This window comes from Sander vitreus, chromosome 6 (assembly GCF_031162955.1).
Source record: "Sander vitreus isolate 19-12246 chromosome 6, sanVit1, whole genome shotgun sequence".
In the NCBI taxonomy this organism is placed as follows: domain Eukaryota; kingdom Metazoa; phylum Chordata; class Actinopteri; order Perciformes; family Percidae; genus Sander; species Sander vitreus.
The window spans coordinates 5,468,082-5,485,568 of NC_135860.1; the positions used below are offsets into that span (position 1 = coordinate 5,468,082).

Below are 17,487 nucleotides of genomic sequence, written 5' to 3' on the forward strand. Positions count from 1 at the left end.
GTCACCACGATCATACTGTTTAATTAAAAAAAATATTAAATGATGATGGGGTCTGATTTATCCACGTAGCATCAGTTTAATAAGTCAATTCAAGAGTCAATTACTTATTTGCTGATCATAAGTGGCAGTTATTTTACAGTATGTGTGACTTTGTGTGTCAAGTTGTTCAACGACATTCCGGTGTCAAAATACCCCGGTGACGGAATGCGAATAGCGTCTGTTGTATCCACGGCAACCAGGACTCTCTAATACTGCACACCTGGATTGGATAAAAATTCAGTGAAACTGAGCATTGTTTTTACTTATTTGCTAAAGTAAGGGGCGTTTGATGTTTCAAGAAAAAAACATCTATGTCGCCTATATGCCCGACTAAATACCGAAGGGTATTTAATGAAGCAAAAATCGTATTTCAGCCCATCAAAACTTTCTACTGCTAGTTTGCGATGCTGGAGGAAGGGTAAGAGACATTTGACTTGTCTTTCTTTAACTGCCAAACAAGGACAGCTTAGTTCAACCGCTTCCTTTAGCCAAACATAAATAGTCTGGCTAGCCCTCTTATCACAGAAGCTAGCAGTGGTGGAAGAAGTAGGCTACTCAGATCCAAATCGTACTTAAGTAGGGCCTAAAAGTAATAATGTATTAGCATCAAAATATACTTATATCAAACGTAAAAGTAGGTTAACGTTACTTACTTATGCAGAATGGCCCATTTCAGAATATCACTGGATTATAATTAGTGATGCATTCATGTGTATGACTTGTTGCAGCTGGTAAAGGTGGAGCTCATTTTAATTACTCTCATGCAGTTTAACCTATAATAATATATCAGAATGTATTAGTTGATTCCTATCTTACTATTAATAATCCAATTCTAACTAAAGTTGTCAAATAAATGTAGGCTAATAGAATAAAAAGTAAAATGTTTGCCTTTACAATGTAGTGGAGTAGAAGTAGAAAGTAGCATAAAATGGAAATAACAAGTACCTTCAAATTGTACGTAAGTAGCGTACTTAAGTAAATGTACACCGCCACTGTCTAAATGTCACTATGTGCCAAAAATGTCTGAAGTTGAATCACAGGTTACTCATGGGGAATGTTGAAAATGTCCAATCCAGTAAAAAAAGTGAGACAAGGAGAAAAATTGCCCCTGAAATCCAGAGGAATCCAGAGCAAGTAAGCCAAGTGATCTCCTCCTCACAGTCATTTAATAGTCTGTTACATAATTTAAAATGAATTCCCCTGATATGACAAAAACAAACCGCCTGATAACACGCTGTGTTCTAGGGCATCTCATGATCTCAGGAGGCTTCAGTCCCTGCTTGCCAAAAGCATTCCCAGACACGAGGTGAACAACAACAAAATGACGCCACTGAGGCAGTTCATATTTCTCTTTAGGTATGTGTGTATATTGTAGTATGAGACTCCCTGTGTTGCAGGTGGCAGCGTTGAGTCACAGTAAAGCACGCAGCAGTGGAGCCAGCAAATCTCAAGGCCTGCATACTCCAAAAGATACCAACAGACAGAGGAGTGAGAGCGACGTCACCACTGAAGCCTCTGAACTGGAAAAATTCAGGTTCTTCTTCCCTGGGAATTATAAATAAAATGTATAATCTTAAATAATTCCTCACCTATATTATACTATATATCACTACCTTCACCTCATACATATCCTATGCTATATCATAAGTTACCGTATTATGTTAATTACCATTACTTGATCATATCATCAGTCTGGTGTCACACTACTGCCTCTTTAAACACACCCCTGTCACTTTACCTTGTGATTTTTTTCTTCAAATATATCTTTTTATTTCTTTCTTTTACTTTCTTTATTCATCTGTATTGTGTCTTTAGCTGTAATATATCTTGTGTGGCCGCAATAACTGAATTTCCCTGCTGGCAATGAATAAAGGTTTTTCTTATGTTATCTTAAAATTCAACTGAAACTAACCACAAAAATACACAGTAATAATGCAGCTATAGTTCAATTTAAACCTTTTCCTTAACTGTAACTAAAGTTAACATACAAGTGTGTATATGTACGTGGGGCTGGGTTTTGTATGATTTTTTTCACTATTAGTGGAGATATAATTACAATACAAAACAATATGTTTTCTCTTTGAGAAAAATATATCTTAAATTGTTTTGTTTTGTTCATTCAACAAAGAAGCCAAATATTAAATGGTGTCTAAACACAAGCAGATGTACAAGAACTTTACCCAAGTGAAATAGTCTGATATTGGCAAGATTTTCAGGAACTATGTGATCAGAGAATAAATGAACAAGATTATGAATCTGGACAGACATTGGGTGCCAACTTCCTGTTCTTGATTCAGACAGATTCTGATGCATTTCGGCTTGATAATGCAGCTCTATATGTAAAGTTGTCAAGAACTACAGAAGTTAATGGATTGTGTTTTTCGTGGCTGAGCATTCATTATAAGATTTTTTCCAAGAATCAAATACAGTAGGTACAATTGTGAAGCTAATTATATATATATATATATGTTAATTATTCAGCATCACATACAGAGACCAAAGATGTTTCAGCAGCCACCCACTGCACAAACACTTCTCTGACATCCTTGCATCTTTGGTCAAGAACAGACTCTGCAGGTAAAATAGCTTTGAAATACTGCAGCTTTTCTGCTCTTGTCTCACACAAGGTATACTGACAATGTTATTCCCTTTATAGTGAATGGATTGACCGTGCACTGCCTGAGTCTGTCCTAAGAGTTCTGATCTGCCTACGATTATTGATCAGAGATCCCTACCATCAGGTACAATTGAGAATTTTTATTTTTAATTTTTTTTATTGTTTATTATGTATTGTATGAATATCATAAACATGCCTCTTTTACCTGCTTTCTTTTAGAAAATCCTCCATCAGCTCCAAGGCATCAATTTACTTGCCAGGGTAAATGCTCTCGAAGATAATTTTCACCTGTCTAAACAAGCTGCGTTTTGGGTTTTATCCTCACATATCGCATGTCATCCTCACTGCTGCTTTATTTCTCTTTCAGTATATGGAGCATGTCACTGCCATGTACATATCTTGTGGCGAACAGGCGTTTGCTGTGCAGAAGCTGGTCACGATGACCTGTGAGTATTCTGAAGGCAATATCCAGACACACTAAATGATAATGTGAGTCTTGTGTACGTCCTCGTCAACACTGCCTTTGCTGATTGCTCTGCAGACATGTTTCAGAAGCTGTCTGCCATCGAAGACCAAAGGGTCTGGGTCATCGAGAGCGGCGCTCACAGGGTGAGTGATAAGATAGGGTTATCTGTGATTATGTGCTGTTTGTTTTCAAATCATATTCATGTCTGAGAAGAAATATATGCCATAACGGAAAGTTATTCCTGTTGGTGCACCGGAACTGGTCACTCACTACATGTTGTATATTGAATGTATTTGTGAAGGCTACAGCAGGGTCTTAATATATATATATATTTTTATTGTTTGTATCATTGTTTGGATTTTGAATGTTTTTTTTATTTTCACCGTTTAGTTATTATATTCCATTTCAGTTATTGTTTTATTTAGCACTGGGTCTTAAGGAGGACAATGTTGGCCAGTCTGTCCATCCAGCACCTTCCAACTCTCCACCAGTGGATATTAATTTTCCCTAGCTAATGAATCTTAATGTTTTTTGTCTCCCTTTGACCTTTTTTTTCTAGCACCAACATCAGGCATAACATTGTACAACAAATATTACAATTAAATGCACAGATTGACATGCAGTTTGTAAGGAAGGACGTTCATGCTCCCCAGAGGATGAACCGTTTCCATTTTAGACACATTATGACCTCTCTGCCTTTGGGTCCTCAACTTCCCAGAACTTAACACAGTTTTTAACAATTTCTCACTTCACCCACATGACAAACTTGACATTTTAAGCTCTGTGGGAGCTTAAGAATAGTAAGTGTCTGGATTGTGGCTCGCTCCATCCAATACTTGATACCGTGGGTGATAGTGAACATTGCAGCTTCCAGGGTGCAAATATTTACCCTAAGTTGTCAAATGAAGCATTGAAAACCCTGATGGAGAGTCATAGCAAATGTTTTCTCTCTCTTTGTGAGATGTATGACCATATAAAGTCATGCTTTTGTTGTAGCATGATGGTCAGTGAGTATCTCTGCTCTCATCTCAAATTCATCTGCATTTAATGTACTTCTTTCCAAAGGCCATCCAGTCCTTAAATCTACACACATAATGACTCTGCACTCCATATTTCACATTTTATTGCATTTTATTAGTGTTTTTTACAATTCATTTTACTAATCTGTGCAATGTTATATTATTAAGAATGGTGCAATATATTTATTATATGATGAATGTTGGCTGTTGAATGAATGTTGTTTTTATGTTATGTAGGGATGTGTGCAATATAGTTTCATTTAAGCACAGCTGAGAGGGGCTTATCTTATCTTACTTTGTGGAGAAAAAGTTAAGTCTTAAACTATTTCTACTTCTAGACACTGGTGAAGCTCCTCTCCACAACAGAAAGCAGTGTGCTGCTGGGAGCCCTGCTGGCACTCACCACTTTAGCTGAGAGGTAACCAAATACTTTATATAATGCATTAAATACATTTATGATTTCATCTGTTGTAAGCCATTTTTCTTCTGCAGCCCAGAATGCAAGGAGGAGATTGGCAAACTTCCCATAGTGGAGAACCTAATGGTAATACTGCAGGAATATGACCTGCTGTCAAAGAGGTATGAAATCACTAAATTGTTGATGTATTTGTCACAGTCAGATGCGTCTAAATTGTGGGAACCACCCTTCCTTCATTTGTGCTAATAAAAAAACTAGACAAACAAATCAAGTTTCTGCACATCTCAGCTTATGTCGTTTTATCTGAAAATACACAGACACATTGCTTTTGCAGGGATTGAACATAAGACACTTTGTATACCGAATAAGAAACTAATAATCCCCAATTTAAATGCAGCTAGAAAGCAAATTAAATAATTTAAAACAACATAAAAACAAGCAAGGCTAGACTGAACCTGCTGTGTCCTCCAGGATGAGTGCGGAGCTGCTGAGGCTCCTGTCCCCGGTGTGGCAGGTGAGGGACCAGCTGAGGGAGCTGGAGGGTCTGCCTGTGCTGCTGAGCCTGCTGTACGGCCAGCACCTGAAGCTGCTGTGGAGCGTCGCCTGGGTCCTGGTCCAGCTCTGCCAGGATCCCGACACCAGGACGGAGATCCGGAGCTGGGGCGGGGTGCAGCAGCTTCTCCGGCTGCTCGACAGGTTTGTGAGACTACGCGATAAAGTTGGGGGACTCACAAGAGACAGATTCAAAAAGAACTATCAAAATCAAACCACAGAGGCCAAGATACAGTATGCTGACTTTAAATCTCTAGTATAGTTCAGGTTTCAAAAACAATGGATCCTACATTTCTCATAATGCAACCTGATAGCATTTTTCATTAGATTCATTAGTTAGCTCAGCTTTGGAGACTTCAAATGTTTAGCAGAAAGCCTGCATTACAAACTGGGGTATGGAAAGACATCCGCGTTTAACAGGCAGGCAAGGTCATACAAAAATAGGCTGTTGGTTGCGTTATGGATATTGTAGGATTCAGTGATTTTGGAGCCTCTGCAGTATACATTTTGACCAGTCTTTTGTAAATCTGTCTCACCCAACTTTATGGAATTACAACACTAAATGTCTGCAGTCGCTCAGAGTATTTAAGGGAAAACGGTTCCGATTTATACTGTCCCACACTATTATAACATTTACCATGATATATTTGCGGGATGTTAACTACTAGGTGCTGTGATTTCTGGCCTTCTAAAAATGTACCTTCAGTATTTTAACAACCAATGACTGAGGAGGCAATTACAATTGACTAACCAGCGTCACAAGACATTTCAGTTTTAAAGATTAGTTTTTGGGCAAAAAAAAAAAGCTGTTATTTACATTTGTTGTTGACATACAAAATAACTCTCACAGTGACAGGCAGTACGTCTCTGACCGCTCGTCCATCGAGACGCTCTCCAGCGCCAACGCAGTCGGCCGCATCCAGAGAGAGCACATGAGAGAGGAGCTCAGCCCGCAGGAGGAGGTGGACAACACTATGGCCCTGCATTCAGGTCAGGGACTGTACAACTTACCGCATTGTCTTTAGGGTTTCTTGAGATGTAGAAATCACCCAGTAAGAGTTTGTGCTTTTAATACTGTAATGTAAGATGGTAAAAAAAAAAAAAAGGCTAGTGTGCTTGCCACTGCACAGTAACTTCTGCCCCCAGAGGAGTCTTATCAGTTGCTTAGAATGTAAACAGCTTTTTCCTGAAGTGAGACATGAGTTACTGTATCTATGATTTTGGAGGAAATGGTTGTAAAACAACACTATGAAATTAAACTAATTTGGGTAAAAGACAAACATTTTGTTATGGCTGTCCCAATAAGAATTTGCAGAAAAACTTTGAATTTTACAATCTGGAGGTGTCAGTGTTTCCATTCTTTGGTCTTCCTGTGGTTTGGAGAGTGAGTTATTAATGTTTACAGCTGTTTATTGGACTGTGTGAGACTACAATATTGCATGCATATGTTCTTAAATTAAGCCATATCCTTTTTAATCCCTTTTCCAGCCTGCTGCACAGTTCTGACTGAGCTTAGTCTGGATGACACATCTGCTCACCACATTGTGCAGGTAAGGAAAAGGTCCTTAGACGAAGAGCTGAATAGTTGAGAGGATTGGTCTGAATAAGTCCACCTTTATATGGAATTACTATATGTAAAACATTGTAAAACATTGCGTCAATTAATTTTGACATTCTTTTCATAGGAAAATGGGGTCTATGTAATCGCAAAGTTGATTTTACCTCAAAACTCTGGACCAAAGGTCACACCTTTGCAGGTATATGGCATTCATATATGCATTTAATTACATTATTATGTAGATGTAGATGTTGTTGCTACCTGAGAGTAACATATTTGTACATTTCTTTGCATATCGGCAGTGCTATGCGTTTCGAACCCTTCGGTTTCTCTTTAGCGTGGAAAGAAACAGACATCTGTTTAAAAGGTGATGTTACAACATGTCTATTTTAGAAAAGAAAAAGAAAAAACCTACTTTAAGCTCATATCATGCATCAATCGTTTAAACGTGGCTACTGTTGGAAATCTGTTTTGGAGAAAAATCTCTTCAAAAGTTCTCTAATGCTGTTATGTAATGTCTTATCCATTTCAGACTCTTTCCCACAGACCTCTTTGAGTTGTTTATTGATGTTGGACATTATGCGCGGGACCTCGCGGCCTACGAGGGACTGCAAACCAAAGTCTCACTTTACACTGTAAGAGAACAGCTTCTGAATGGATTCAGCTGTTTATTAAGCTGGTTTTGGGCTGCAAAATAAAAATAAATATTACTGGGATTTGGGATAAATAAACTTTGCAGATTGACGAGAAGGATTCTTTAACTTGCAAATGGATGGAATTCTGTCTGTTTTGTAATGCAGGAAGAGGAACTGGACAGTCTGAGAGAAAACATCGAGACTGTGGACCAGAACCGACCTCCCCTTAAAGTCATCAATGGTTACTCCATACTGGAACATCTGGGCACCGGCGCCTTTGGAAGCGTCTTCAAGGTACGACAAACCAGGGCTGGGCAATATATCGATATTATATCGACATCGATATATGAGACTAGATATCGTCTTACATTTTGGATATCGTAATATGACAAGTGTTGTGTTCATGATTGTAGTGCATTACAGTAGAGTGACATCATTTTCTGAGTTAACCAGACTGTTCTAGCTGTTCTATTATTTGCCTTTACCCACTTAGTCATTATATCCACATCGCTGATGATTATTTATCAAAAATCTATTGTGTAAATATTTTGTAAAAGCACCAATAGTCAATCCTACAGTATCGCCACAATATCGACATCGATGTATTTGGTCAAAAATATTGTGATATTTGATTTTCTCCATATCGCATAGCTCTATACGACAAACATCCTTAAAGCAGAAGTCAATTTAGCTTCTTTGTGACCTCATTTAAGGGTTCACATCAAGTGTCTTTGGTTCCGTGGCTGGGTTGGCTCAGTGGGTAGAGCAGGCGCACATATACTGAGAGGTTTATGCCTCGACACAGAGGTCCAGGGTTCGAGTCCAACCTGTAACGATTTCCTGCATGTCTTCCCCCCTCTCTCTCCGCTGTCTCACCTAGCGGTCCTGTCAAAAATTAAAGGCGGAAAAGCCCCAAAAAAAATATATAAAAAGTGTCTTTGGTTCCAATGATTATACTCAATGACAGGTCCGAAAGCAGAGTGGCCAGAACCTCTTGGCTCTGAAGGAGGTGAACCTCCATAAGCCGGCGTTTGGCAACGACAAGAAGTCCAGAGACAGCAACGTGGAGAAAATCATCTCTGAGCTCACGATCGTCAAAGAACAGGCACAAAGATTCAATTTTTAACCATTAAGAGTCAATTTTATTACACGCTCTCTGAACACGTTATATTTTTTGTTGTTTATGTTTCTTCCTCTCTAGATGACACACCCAAACATTGTTAAATACTACAAGACATTTTTGGAAGGTGAGGATTCATTATTTTCTTTACTGGCCTTAACCCTAACTATAAAAAGGAAGGAATACAACAAATACTCCAATCTTACTGTTTGTTTTAGGCGACAAGCTGTACATCGTGATGGAGCTGATCGAGGGAGTGCCGCTGGCTGAACATTTGAACTCTCTGAAGGAGAAGCAGCAGACGTTCACAGAAGACAGAATTTGGAATATATTCATACAGGCAACAACAACTCTTCAAATTAACCTTCTTTGTGAAACAAATCTCCACTTTATTACGTGTTGGTAATATAGGGATTTAGAGACATGTCTTGAGAAAGATCGGTTGCATTTTATTCTACATTTGCCGTAAAACAGTGGTGGAAGACTTTTATATAACGGAAAGTGTTAAATAACATCTAGTTTAAAATGAACACATTTGGAACATTTGTGTTGATGAAGGTCTACTTCAGCTCATTAGAGTGGAATGTGGGACCACATCAAACAAACTAAAAATGTGGAAACACTAGTGAGGTACAAGACTGTTTGCTGCATATTCCTGGCACTACAAAAGATCATTTTTTTCCCCCCATTCTCCTGCGGTTGAGGAATTTCAGCCTGGCCTATAGCAACAGGTTTTGGATAAAAGCCTTAAAGCTTTAGTGCGTAACTTTTTGATATTAATGAACGTCCGTTACATTCAATCCATTGCCAAATGAGTTGCTACAAAGCTAATTAAGACTATCAGCACCACACAACTCTCTCTGTATTTCTCAGTATGGCTATGTTCACAAATTGTGTCGTCTGGTGACTCGAGCAGAAACTCGAGTGAAGATAATTACCTCTTCTGAAGAGTCCATTATGTTTTTTTAATCCTCTGTGTCCTCCTTGGCTACTAGCAACTGCGTGGAGGAGGTGTAAAGATTACACTATATCTTTAAATATAGCGTAAATTATTTCCATTGGCAATGGACAGACATTTTTGTCTGAATAGAAACATCTCCGTCTCTCCAAAGTCTTTTTAATAACTAAATCACTAACTGATCTGTATCTTCTCCATGTTCCCCCAGATGTGTCTGGCATTGAGGTACCTGCACAAGGAAAAGAGAATAGTCCACCGCGACCTCACACCAAACAACATCATGCTGGGGGAAAAGGACAAAGTCACCATCAGTGAGTGTCAACAGTTTCTCACTCTCCCCGTCTTGTCCTATTAGAAAACTTTAACCTGTGTCTTTCTTCCGTTTGAAGCTGACTTCGGCCTCGCGAAGCAGAAACAGGAGAACAGCAAGCTAACGTCAGTGGTCGGCACCATCCTTTACTCCTGGTGAGGAAATCTATTCTAAACATCCAGCAGTTAGATTAGGTTACTTGGTCGTTTTTAAAGGGTTACTAAGGAGTTTTCATCAGGACTATTTCTCTCTCTTATTCTCATTGAATTCTAGATCTGTTGAAAACGTTTAACATCATTTTTCAAGACAGCATAATAAATGAATTGTAATTGTGGTTGATTGTATTGCGGGGGAGCAGATATCTCAAAAGCTGTCCAAATAAAACTATCTGCATGGCTAGATAACACTAGAAGAAGGTGAGAAAATGTGTTTTGGGTGAACCGACCCTTTAAGGAAGTATGGCAGAGCTGTTTTTATGATTTTACAGCCTGTTAGCAACTTCGAGAAACAGCCGATACAGCAGCTCAAGAGTGTTTATGGTCCTGACAACAGCTGTGTGTGTGTGTGTGTGTGTGTGTGTGTGTGTGTGTGTGTGTGTGTGTGTGCTCTTGAGAGCGAGGACATATTTTGAAAGTTGAGACATGTTTTGCGGTCCTCACTTTGTCAATGAGCTGTTATTTTAGGGTTGGTTAAGCAAATGCATTGGGGGCGGGGGGGCGTTTCTCATAAGGTAACACATACAAACATTTGTGTGCCTGTTAGTCCAGAGGTGGTGAAGAACGAGCCGTACGGAGAGAGAGCCGACGTCTGGGCTTTGGGCTGCATCCTCTACCAGATGGCTACTTTACAGCCTCCGTTCTACAGCAGTAACATGCTGTCGCTGGCCAGCAAGGTCTCACACACACACACACACACACACACACACACACACACACACACACACACACACACACACACACACACACACACACACAGACAGTGAAATACATTGACTCTTTATTAGTTTTTAAAATCCTTCATGGTCTAGCTCCACCTCTTTTACAGGAATATATAAAAAAAGAACTCAAACAGCACAACCAGAGCAGGCTCCAGAGGTAACTGCACTGTTCCCTTTAGGAGAAGTGCATTTGGCCAGGCTATATTTTCCTTTAGAGCAACCACTACCTGGAACTCTATACCAAGCGCAATACATGAATTATCAACTATCACCTCATTTTCCAAACAGTTTAAAAAAGGGCTACTGCAAAAAATGTCGCTGATCTGTAATTTATGATAGATTTATTTTTTATTGTGATGTTTTACTCTGATTTGTTTTATTTATTTAACTTAACTTATAGGGACCATCAACCTGTCAGTGACTAAGAATGGAAATTAGCCTTTGGCTCTAATCCTGTATATTTACATTCTTCGAAATGTTCATTAATATACACTGTCCCTTTTTGAAATGAATAAACTTCAACACACACACACACACACACACTTATTGTTGCGTCTTATTCTGTGCTGGTAGATTGTCGAGGCCGTCTACGAGCCGATTGAAGAAGGAGCTTTCTCAGAGAGAGTCACAGACATGATCAGATGGTGAGACTTTTATATTTCTATATAGGGTCTTTCAAAATAAAATAAAAATAATCAGTAGTTAAACTGAATCCTTAAAGTCAAAACTTTAGTGTAAGTTGGACAGTAGCCTCAGCACCATTACACATTATCATTTTGATCCAAGGCTTTTATTGGCTCAGTTATTGATTTAAACTCACAAGTTAATTTATTAGTTTAGAATAACTATTAAATAAAATCCAGCTCAAATAATTAATTTGCATACTTGTCTCTGACATACATTTGATCCTATTTATAGTATTATTTTTGTGGTTTCATTGTTACAGATTAAAAGTAATTCAGTAATAAAGTTCCTCTAATGTATTCATTAGTGCTGTCAGTTAAACGCGTCATTAACGGCGTTAACGCAAACCCATTTCAACGGCGTCAATTTTTTTTATCGCGAGATTAACGTTCTTTTTGGCATAGCAAACTTTGTAGTTTTTTTCACATGCTGTTGCAACAACTAGTAACGTTAGAAAAACTACAACACCACACGGGATCTAGCTAGAATGGGAACAAAACAACAGGCACACCGCACACACTTGTTTGGGCTTGCGAGCCGGCCAAAGAGTAGTATGCTAACGTTACGTTTTGAGTGGATGGCGAGCACGAGACGCCAAAATGAATGTCAATAAGATTCTGAATGGAAAGTTTACTTTTAAAAAGTTGCCAAATGGTTCCATTGACAAGACCAAAGTGATCCGTGTGTTTTGTCGTTGTGAACCGAGCTATCATCGCAGCACGTCCAGTCTGAAATACCACTTGATGGCCAAGCACACAGCTGATGCCAATTCTCCGCCCCCCCCCCCCTCAAAGCCAGGCGACAAAAGCACAAAGCAAGCCGATCCACTCTTCCATGTTGATAAGAGCATTAAAATGAGAAAAAAATAATTGGACAAAAAGAAATCTAGGGACATTTAGAACAGATAAAAATGTGCGATTAATTGCGAGTTAACTATGACATTAATCGCGATTAAATATTTGAATCGTTTGACAGCACTAGTATTCACACATTACCATACTCCTTTATGGGACGTCCTGTCCAGGTGTTTGAGTCCAGATGCAGACCAGCGACCGGACATTGTGGCCGTCAGCTCCAGGATATCCGACCTCATGATGAGGCTGATGGATGGCCTCTACACTTCCCAGAATGCACTGGAAAGAAGAGCAGAGAGAGACAGGAAACGAGCGCAGAAGTACTTCCTGGAGAAGCACAAAAGCAGGACGGACTGCTGTCACACAAACCTGTCTCAGGTGAATTGGATTTTGAAAATGAAAAAAGGACGTCTTTGAGGACTATTTAGATATGATTTACTGTTGTACAAAGAGATAACTAAGAACCTCTGTAGTAGCTGCAAATTAGTGATTAAATATGACGGTTGTAAATAATCATTTTTAGTATGTTCTGCAGGATTATAAAAAAGTACATGCTGCACTTTTTGCAGGAAAAATCCTTAATGAATACTGAATCTCCGACACCACGCTCTTCTGCAGCCTGCACTTCAAACCACAGCGAGCAGAAAATCAGTCAAGGTGTTTCATACTGCACAGAATTTAACACAGACTGGGACAGATATGGAATCAAAAATGATTACGTGTTGTAAATAATTGTGTGCCTTTTTTAGATGATGCCTCAGATGGTGATGCTGAACCATGCAACACCAACGTGGACACCACTGCCTTTACAGGAAAACACTATGGTTTGTTCCCGGTCGTATTCATCATGAGGTTGGGTAGCAGTTTTTACTTAGGGATTTGAACCGACAGTTTTGCAGTAACACGGCCGGTCTTTTACAGCTCTTAAGTTTATATTATTTAAGTTTTTTTTTTTCAGATTAGTTGATTCACTGTTTGATTTCATCTTTTGGCTTGTTTTGTGTTGCTCAAAGGATTAAAGTCCAGTGCTTGTTTTACACCTGACCACATTCAATCTGGGTAAGTGAAAAATCTCACATTACCCACTTCTGTATGGTCAGTGGGAAATGCATATTGTATCCTCATTTAGTCATGTTAAAAAAACAGTTATCTGTAAATGGAGGCCGCCATTTGTTGATGGACTAACGCTCAGATAAAAACAGTTTCCTCATAGCTGCACAATTTCTTGACTTGCTTTTTTTCGATTTTCCTCTCATCTCAGTGGGGATTATACTGCTACAAAGATTAAACCAAGACCAGGTACATTTTCAACCATAAACAACCCAAAGAGCAGACGTTCTAAACGTCTTTTATAAAATGCGTCTGTCCTGTTTATTAGCCTGTGTTTGTTTTCGCTCTCACCTCAGTGTCAGCAGTGATCTGTGTCTCCCAGAAGAAGGTTCGGCAGATTGATGATCCCATTCAGAGGCTCCTCATGCAGCTGCACAAAATTATTTACATCACTCAGGTACAGTAATACAACTATTTATTGCTAGATCTTATCAAAGTGTAGTTCAACGCTGCAGACACATCTCACCAGTACAAATACTACAAAGTCTATATCGACGACGTTTCATTTCCGGGATTGTTCAGGTGCCGCCGGAAATTCCGCCCGATGTCCCTAATTTTCGGCCGGATGTCCGTCACCTTTCACTTTTTTTGTGTTGGCATTCTAAACTACGGTGGATTTCTGAGAACTATGGTGAACTGCTCCTCAGATCTCTGCAGGGTAAATCCAGACAGCTAGCTAGACCATCTGTCCAATCTGAGTTTTTTTGTTGCACGACTAAAACAACTTTTGAACGTACACGTTCCACCAAAACAAGTTCCTTTCCGAGGCTATTTTGCAGCGGCACCGTCCGGCACTTAGCGCCGCCCAAGACGATTGTGATTGGTTTATAGAAATGCCAATGAACCAGAGCACGTTTTTCTCCCATTCCGGAATGCTGTTTGGACTAGCCAGACCTTCCTCCGCAGCGCTGTGGAGGAAGGTCTGGCAATGCGAGACTAGTCCAAATATAGTAAAGAACTGAATTCTAAGAGGGTCAATCTTATGTAAAGGGTTTCGTGACTGTTTGGCTCATACATTCTGTTACAAATTCATCAAAAACTTGGCCATCAACATGCAAAACAGGCTGCTTTTCATCCTTACTTTTTGATACTTGAATGTTAATGATAATTTACTATTTATTATCAACTTACTTTTTTTTCTTCATCTCCAGCTTCCACCAGCTCCGCACCACAACATCAAACGACGGATCATCGAAAGATTTAAAAAGTCTCTGTTCCACTACGGGAGTGATCCATACAACCTCAAAGTGGAGCTCAGCAAGGTTTGTTCGGTCGATTTACATTCCTCACGACTAACTCGCTTACCTGCACTCGAGTCCAAAACCCAAAGATGTATCATCATAGAAAAGCTTTAAGAAAAAAAAGAGAAAAGAAAATGGTAGAAACAATGTTTTTATTTCGATTGAGTAATCGATTAATCGGCTGATCAAAGTAATGTGTTCTCAAACTTAGTCGGAGTTCTGGGGGAGAACAGGCGTGTGTTTTTTTTATTTTTACATTAGCCTTCCCTTGTCAGAATTATTGCGACTTAGCATGTAAGTGCCATGTTGATTATTAGAAAAAAGGGTATTATTTAAATCCTCTTTTAGTTATTAATGATGAAACAAACTGTACCATCCCAATGCTGTTACATTAGGCTAGTTTGAGATATTGGGGAAGATTGTTGAGGATCACCTTTCCGTTTCCCTGTAGCTCCTCCACTCCTCTCCAGAGCTGATGGAGTTAGGCTCAACCAGTTCAGACTGGTGGCCTCTGGTTTACCACTTCACAGGAGACACTGCTGACAGCACGGGTAAGACTTATGTCACAGCTTCAAACACTAAACATTGCAGGCGCTTTGGCAGATCTCCTCCTGCACAAACTCAAAGTGCATTGTGGTGCCTTCTGACCTTTTCATTTTTTCTGCTTCTGACAGGTGATGGGAATCTCAAAGATGGAGTCACATATCAGCAGCTGCAGGTCAGTTTCTCTGAGAAGGCCATTAGCAGATGTTTTAACATGATTGATGATTTAAAATATAGGTCGTCAGTGAAGCCATTTCGGGAAATACGCCTATTCACTTTCTAGCTGAGAGTGAAGAGAAGAAGTTCGACACCACTATCATCCGTAAATATTAAGCTACATCCAGGAGACTTTAGCTTAGCACAAAGACTGGAAGCGGGGGAAACAGCAAGCCACTGCTTCCGGCTAATAAATAGTTCCAGCACATAACCCCGGTAAAACCACAGCTTACACTTTGGTTTTTGTACGGAGTAAACAATCTAAAGTGAGCTTTAGATTCTAATTGTTACCTTTGGACAGCGCCAGGCTAACTGTTTTCCTCTGCTTCCAGTCTTTATGCTAAGCTAAGCTGTCTGTCTGCAGCTTCATATTTAACTTACAATGAAAGTGGCATCAGTCTTAGCAAAAAGTGAATATGCATATTAACTAAAATGTCAAACTATTCCTTCCATTTAATCAGGAATGAACAAATATTTTCTTTAATATAAAATATTGTTTCAATACTATGGATATGTTTATTAATATGTAGGAGCAGGTGTCAACTTTGGTTTCTCCTGCTGAAGCCAGTATCTCATTTTGGAACACAATTCTTTCATTTCCACATCACGTCAGTCTGCCGGTGAAGTGATTCCCTGTACAAATGTTCCTTTTTTTTTTAGGGGATCATAGAGGAGCTGCTGGAGGAGAACAGCTACTATAAAAGCAACACACAGCAGGTGACATTTTACCATTCTGACAGACAATAGACAGACGCCTAAACTTCAGTCTTTACTCTTCAGTAAAAACTGTAAACACAGTTGTGATCACCTTTCCTAAGAGCTCACTCACAATGCAATTAATTTTTCTCCGTCGTGTGATATTGATTTTTGAAATGTGGTATGAGCTGTTAAAGGGTTAGAGAATTATTGGACTGACTGCTGTGAATGAAAGTTGGATTACTGTATGGTAAGACTTAAGATGCCAATTAATTGTCTTAACATCTATACATTTATTTTCCACAGTAATAGCAAATCATTTCCTGATTACACTTAACTAAAAATGACCTGCTGTGGTTTAGATCATTATAATCTTTGATGTGTTGTGTTAATTACAGGACAGCAGAGAAAAGAAATGAGCAAGAAAACAAGTGCCTATGGTCCACATTCATCATCAGATGTCAGAAACAGCTGGAAACACACATTTTGCACCATTTGCATCAGCCTGAGTTCACAAAAATACTATATGTACTCTTCGAAATGTAATAACTTTAATTGAATCTTCTTAATATCCAATGTATAATTATTTTTACATAAAACTTTAAAAATTCAAAGTGAACAAAATGTATGGGCACTTAAACTATTGAAAGCTTAGCTATTGTTGTGATAAGGCTGCTGACAGCACTGTAGGGCTGCAACGAACACTTGTCATTGATTGTGGCGATCATTTCCTCAGGGACCCATTCATTTGGTCTATAAACAGTGAAAAATGTCTGTCACAGTCTCCTAAAGCCCAACAATATTGAATGTTGCAGATCATTTGTCCGTGCATTTGATGCGACTGTGTAAATCTCCAAAGATAATTTAATATGTACTTGTAACGGAGGGTAAACCTAATTATTCAGTCAGTTCAGCCCAAGAGATCCTTCTCTAATCAAAGTGAACTGGCCTGTAACTTGCAAAAACACACACGGAACCACTTTCACTCCAACACTATCCAGAGATTTTTTTTTTTTTTTTTGTATCTGTGGGGATCAGGCGCTCAGTTTTGTTTTTTCAGGTTTATCTGTCTCTAGCATGTTCAATTCTCAGGACCAAACTCAGCGGTTTGAGGTTTGGCCTGTTTTAACAGGACTGCACATTACAGAAGGTGTTTCAAATGGCCGTGAGCCAAAGCTGCAAAAGCTACAGATAAGAAACCAAACCTTCACCCTTAAATTCAACATTCATTTTTAACCATAATCACAATGTCTGACTGCAGCTTCGGCAGACAGTGAAAAACGGGTCAAATGTTTTGATTTAGATATTAACACGCTCTCTGAAATACTGTTATCATTTCCAATGTGAGTAACATCTAAAATATACTCTTTGTATGTAATTCACTCAACGTTTGTCATTTTGAAGAGTGGAGGGCAGCTGAAGGAACACTTTATGCACTTTAAATAAAAGGGATTTGTCAGTATAATCTGTATAAGGAATATATATTGTAAAATGATATATGAAATAAACTACTT

General features: G+C 39.0%; 1 protein-coding gene across 2 annotated transcripts; it reads left to right on the forward strand.

The window, feature by feature from the left end:
- The first annotated feature begins 214 nt into the window (after positions 1-214).
- Positions 215-17,487, forward strand: nek10 (NIMA-related kinase 10). 2 transcript variants are annotated; one of them, XM_078252186.1, is made up of 36 exons: positions 217-457; positions 1,069-1,173; positions 1,285-1,345; positions 1,437-1,573; positions 2,521-2,616; positions 2,696-2,780; positions 2,876-2,917; positions 3,024-3,102; positions 3,198-3,265; positions 4,480-4,559; positions 4,634-4,720; positions 5,031-5,255; positions 5,962-6,101; positions 6,600-6,661; positions 6,797-6,868; positions 6,972-7,036; positions 7,202-7,304; positions 7,470-7,598; positions 8,272-8,409; positions 8,506-8,551; positions 8,643-8,764; positions 9,591-9,693; positions 9,772-9,847; positions 10,455-10,584; positions 11,203-11,273; positions 12,338-12,545; positions 12,737-12,824; positions 12,917-12,991; positions 13,181-13,226; positions 13,429-13,466; positions 13,574-13,674; positions 14,429-14,539; positions 14,970-15,069; positions 15,193-15,236; positions 15,938-15,994; positions 16,372-17,487. In XM_078252186.1, the coding sequence occupies exons 2-36, from the start codon at positions 1,094-1,096 to the stop codon at positions 16,390-16,392; spliced, it is 3,186 nt and encodes a 1,061-aa protein (XP_078108312.1). In that variant the 5' UTR covers positions 217-457; positions 1,069-1,093; the 3' UTR covers positions 16,393-17,487. The 2 variants fall into 2 exon arrangements, with proteins under 2 accessions (XP_078108311.1, XP_078108312.1); XM_078252185.1 differs by lacking the exon at positions 16,372-17,487 and having other exon boundaries at positions 215-457; positions 15,938-16,330.

Coding starts and splice junctions, on each gene's coding strand:
- nek10 (XM_078252185.1), top strand. CDS start 1,094: ATGTTGAAAATGTCCAATCCAGTAAAAAAAGTGAGACAAGGAGAAAAA. Junction 10,585..11,202: donor TGCTGTCGCTGGCCAGCAAG/GTCTCACACACA, acceptor CTGTGCTGGTAG/ATTGTCGAGGCCGTCTACGA. Junction 12,825..12,916: donor CGAGCAGAAAATCAGTCAAG/GTGTTTCATACT, acceptor TGCCTTTTTTAG/ATGATGCCTCAGATGGTGAT.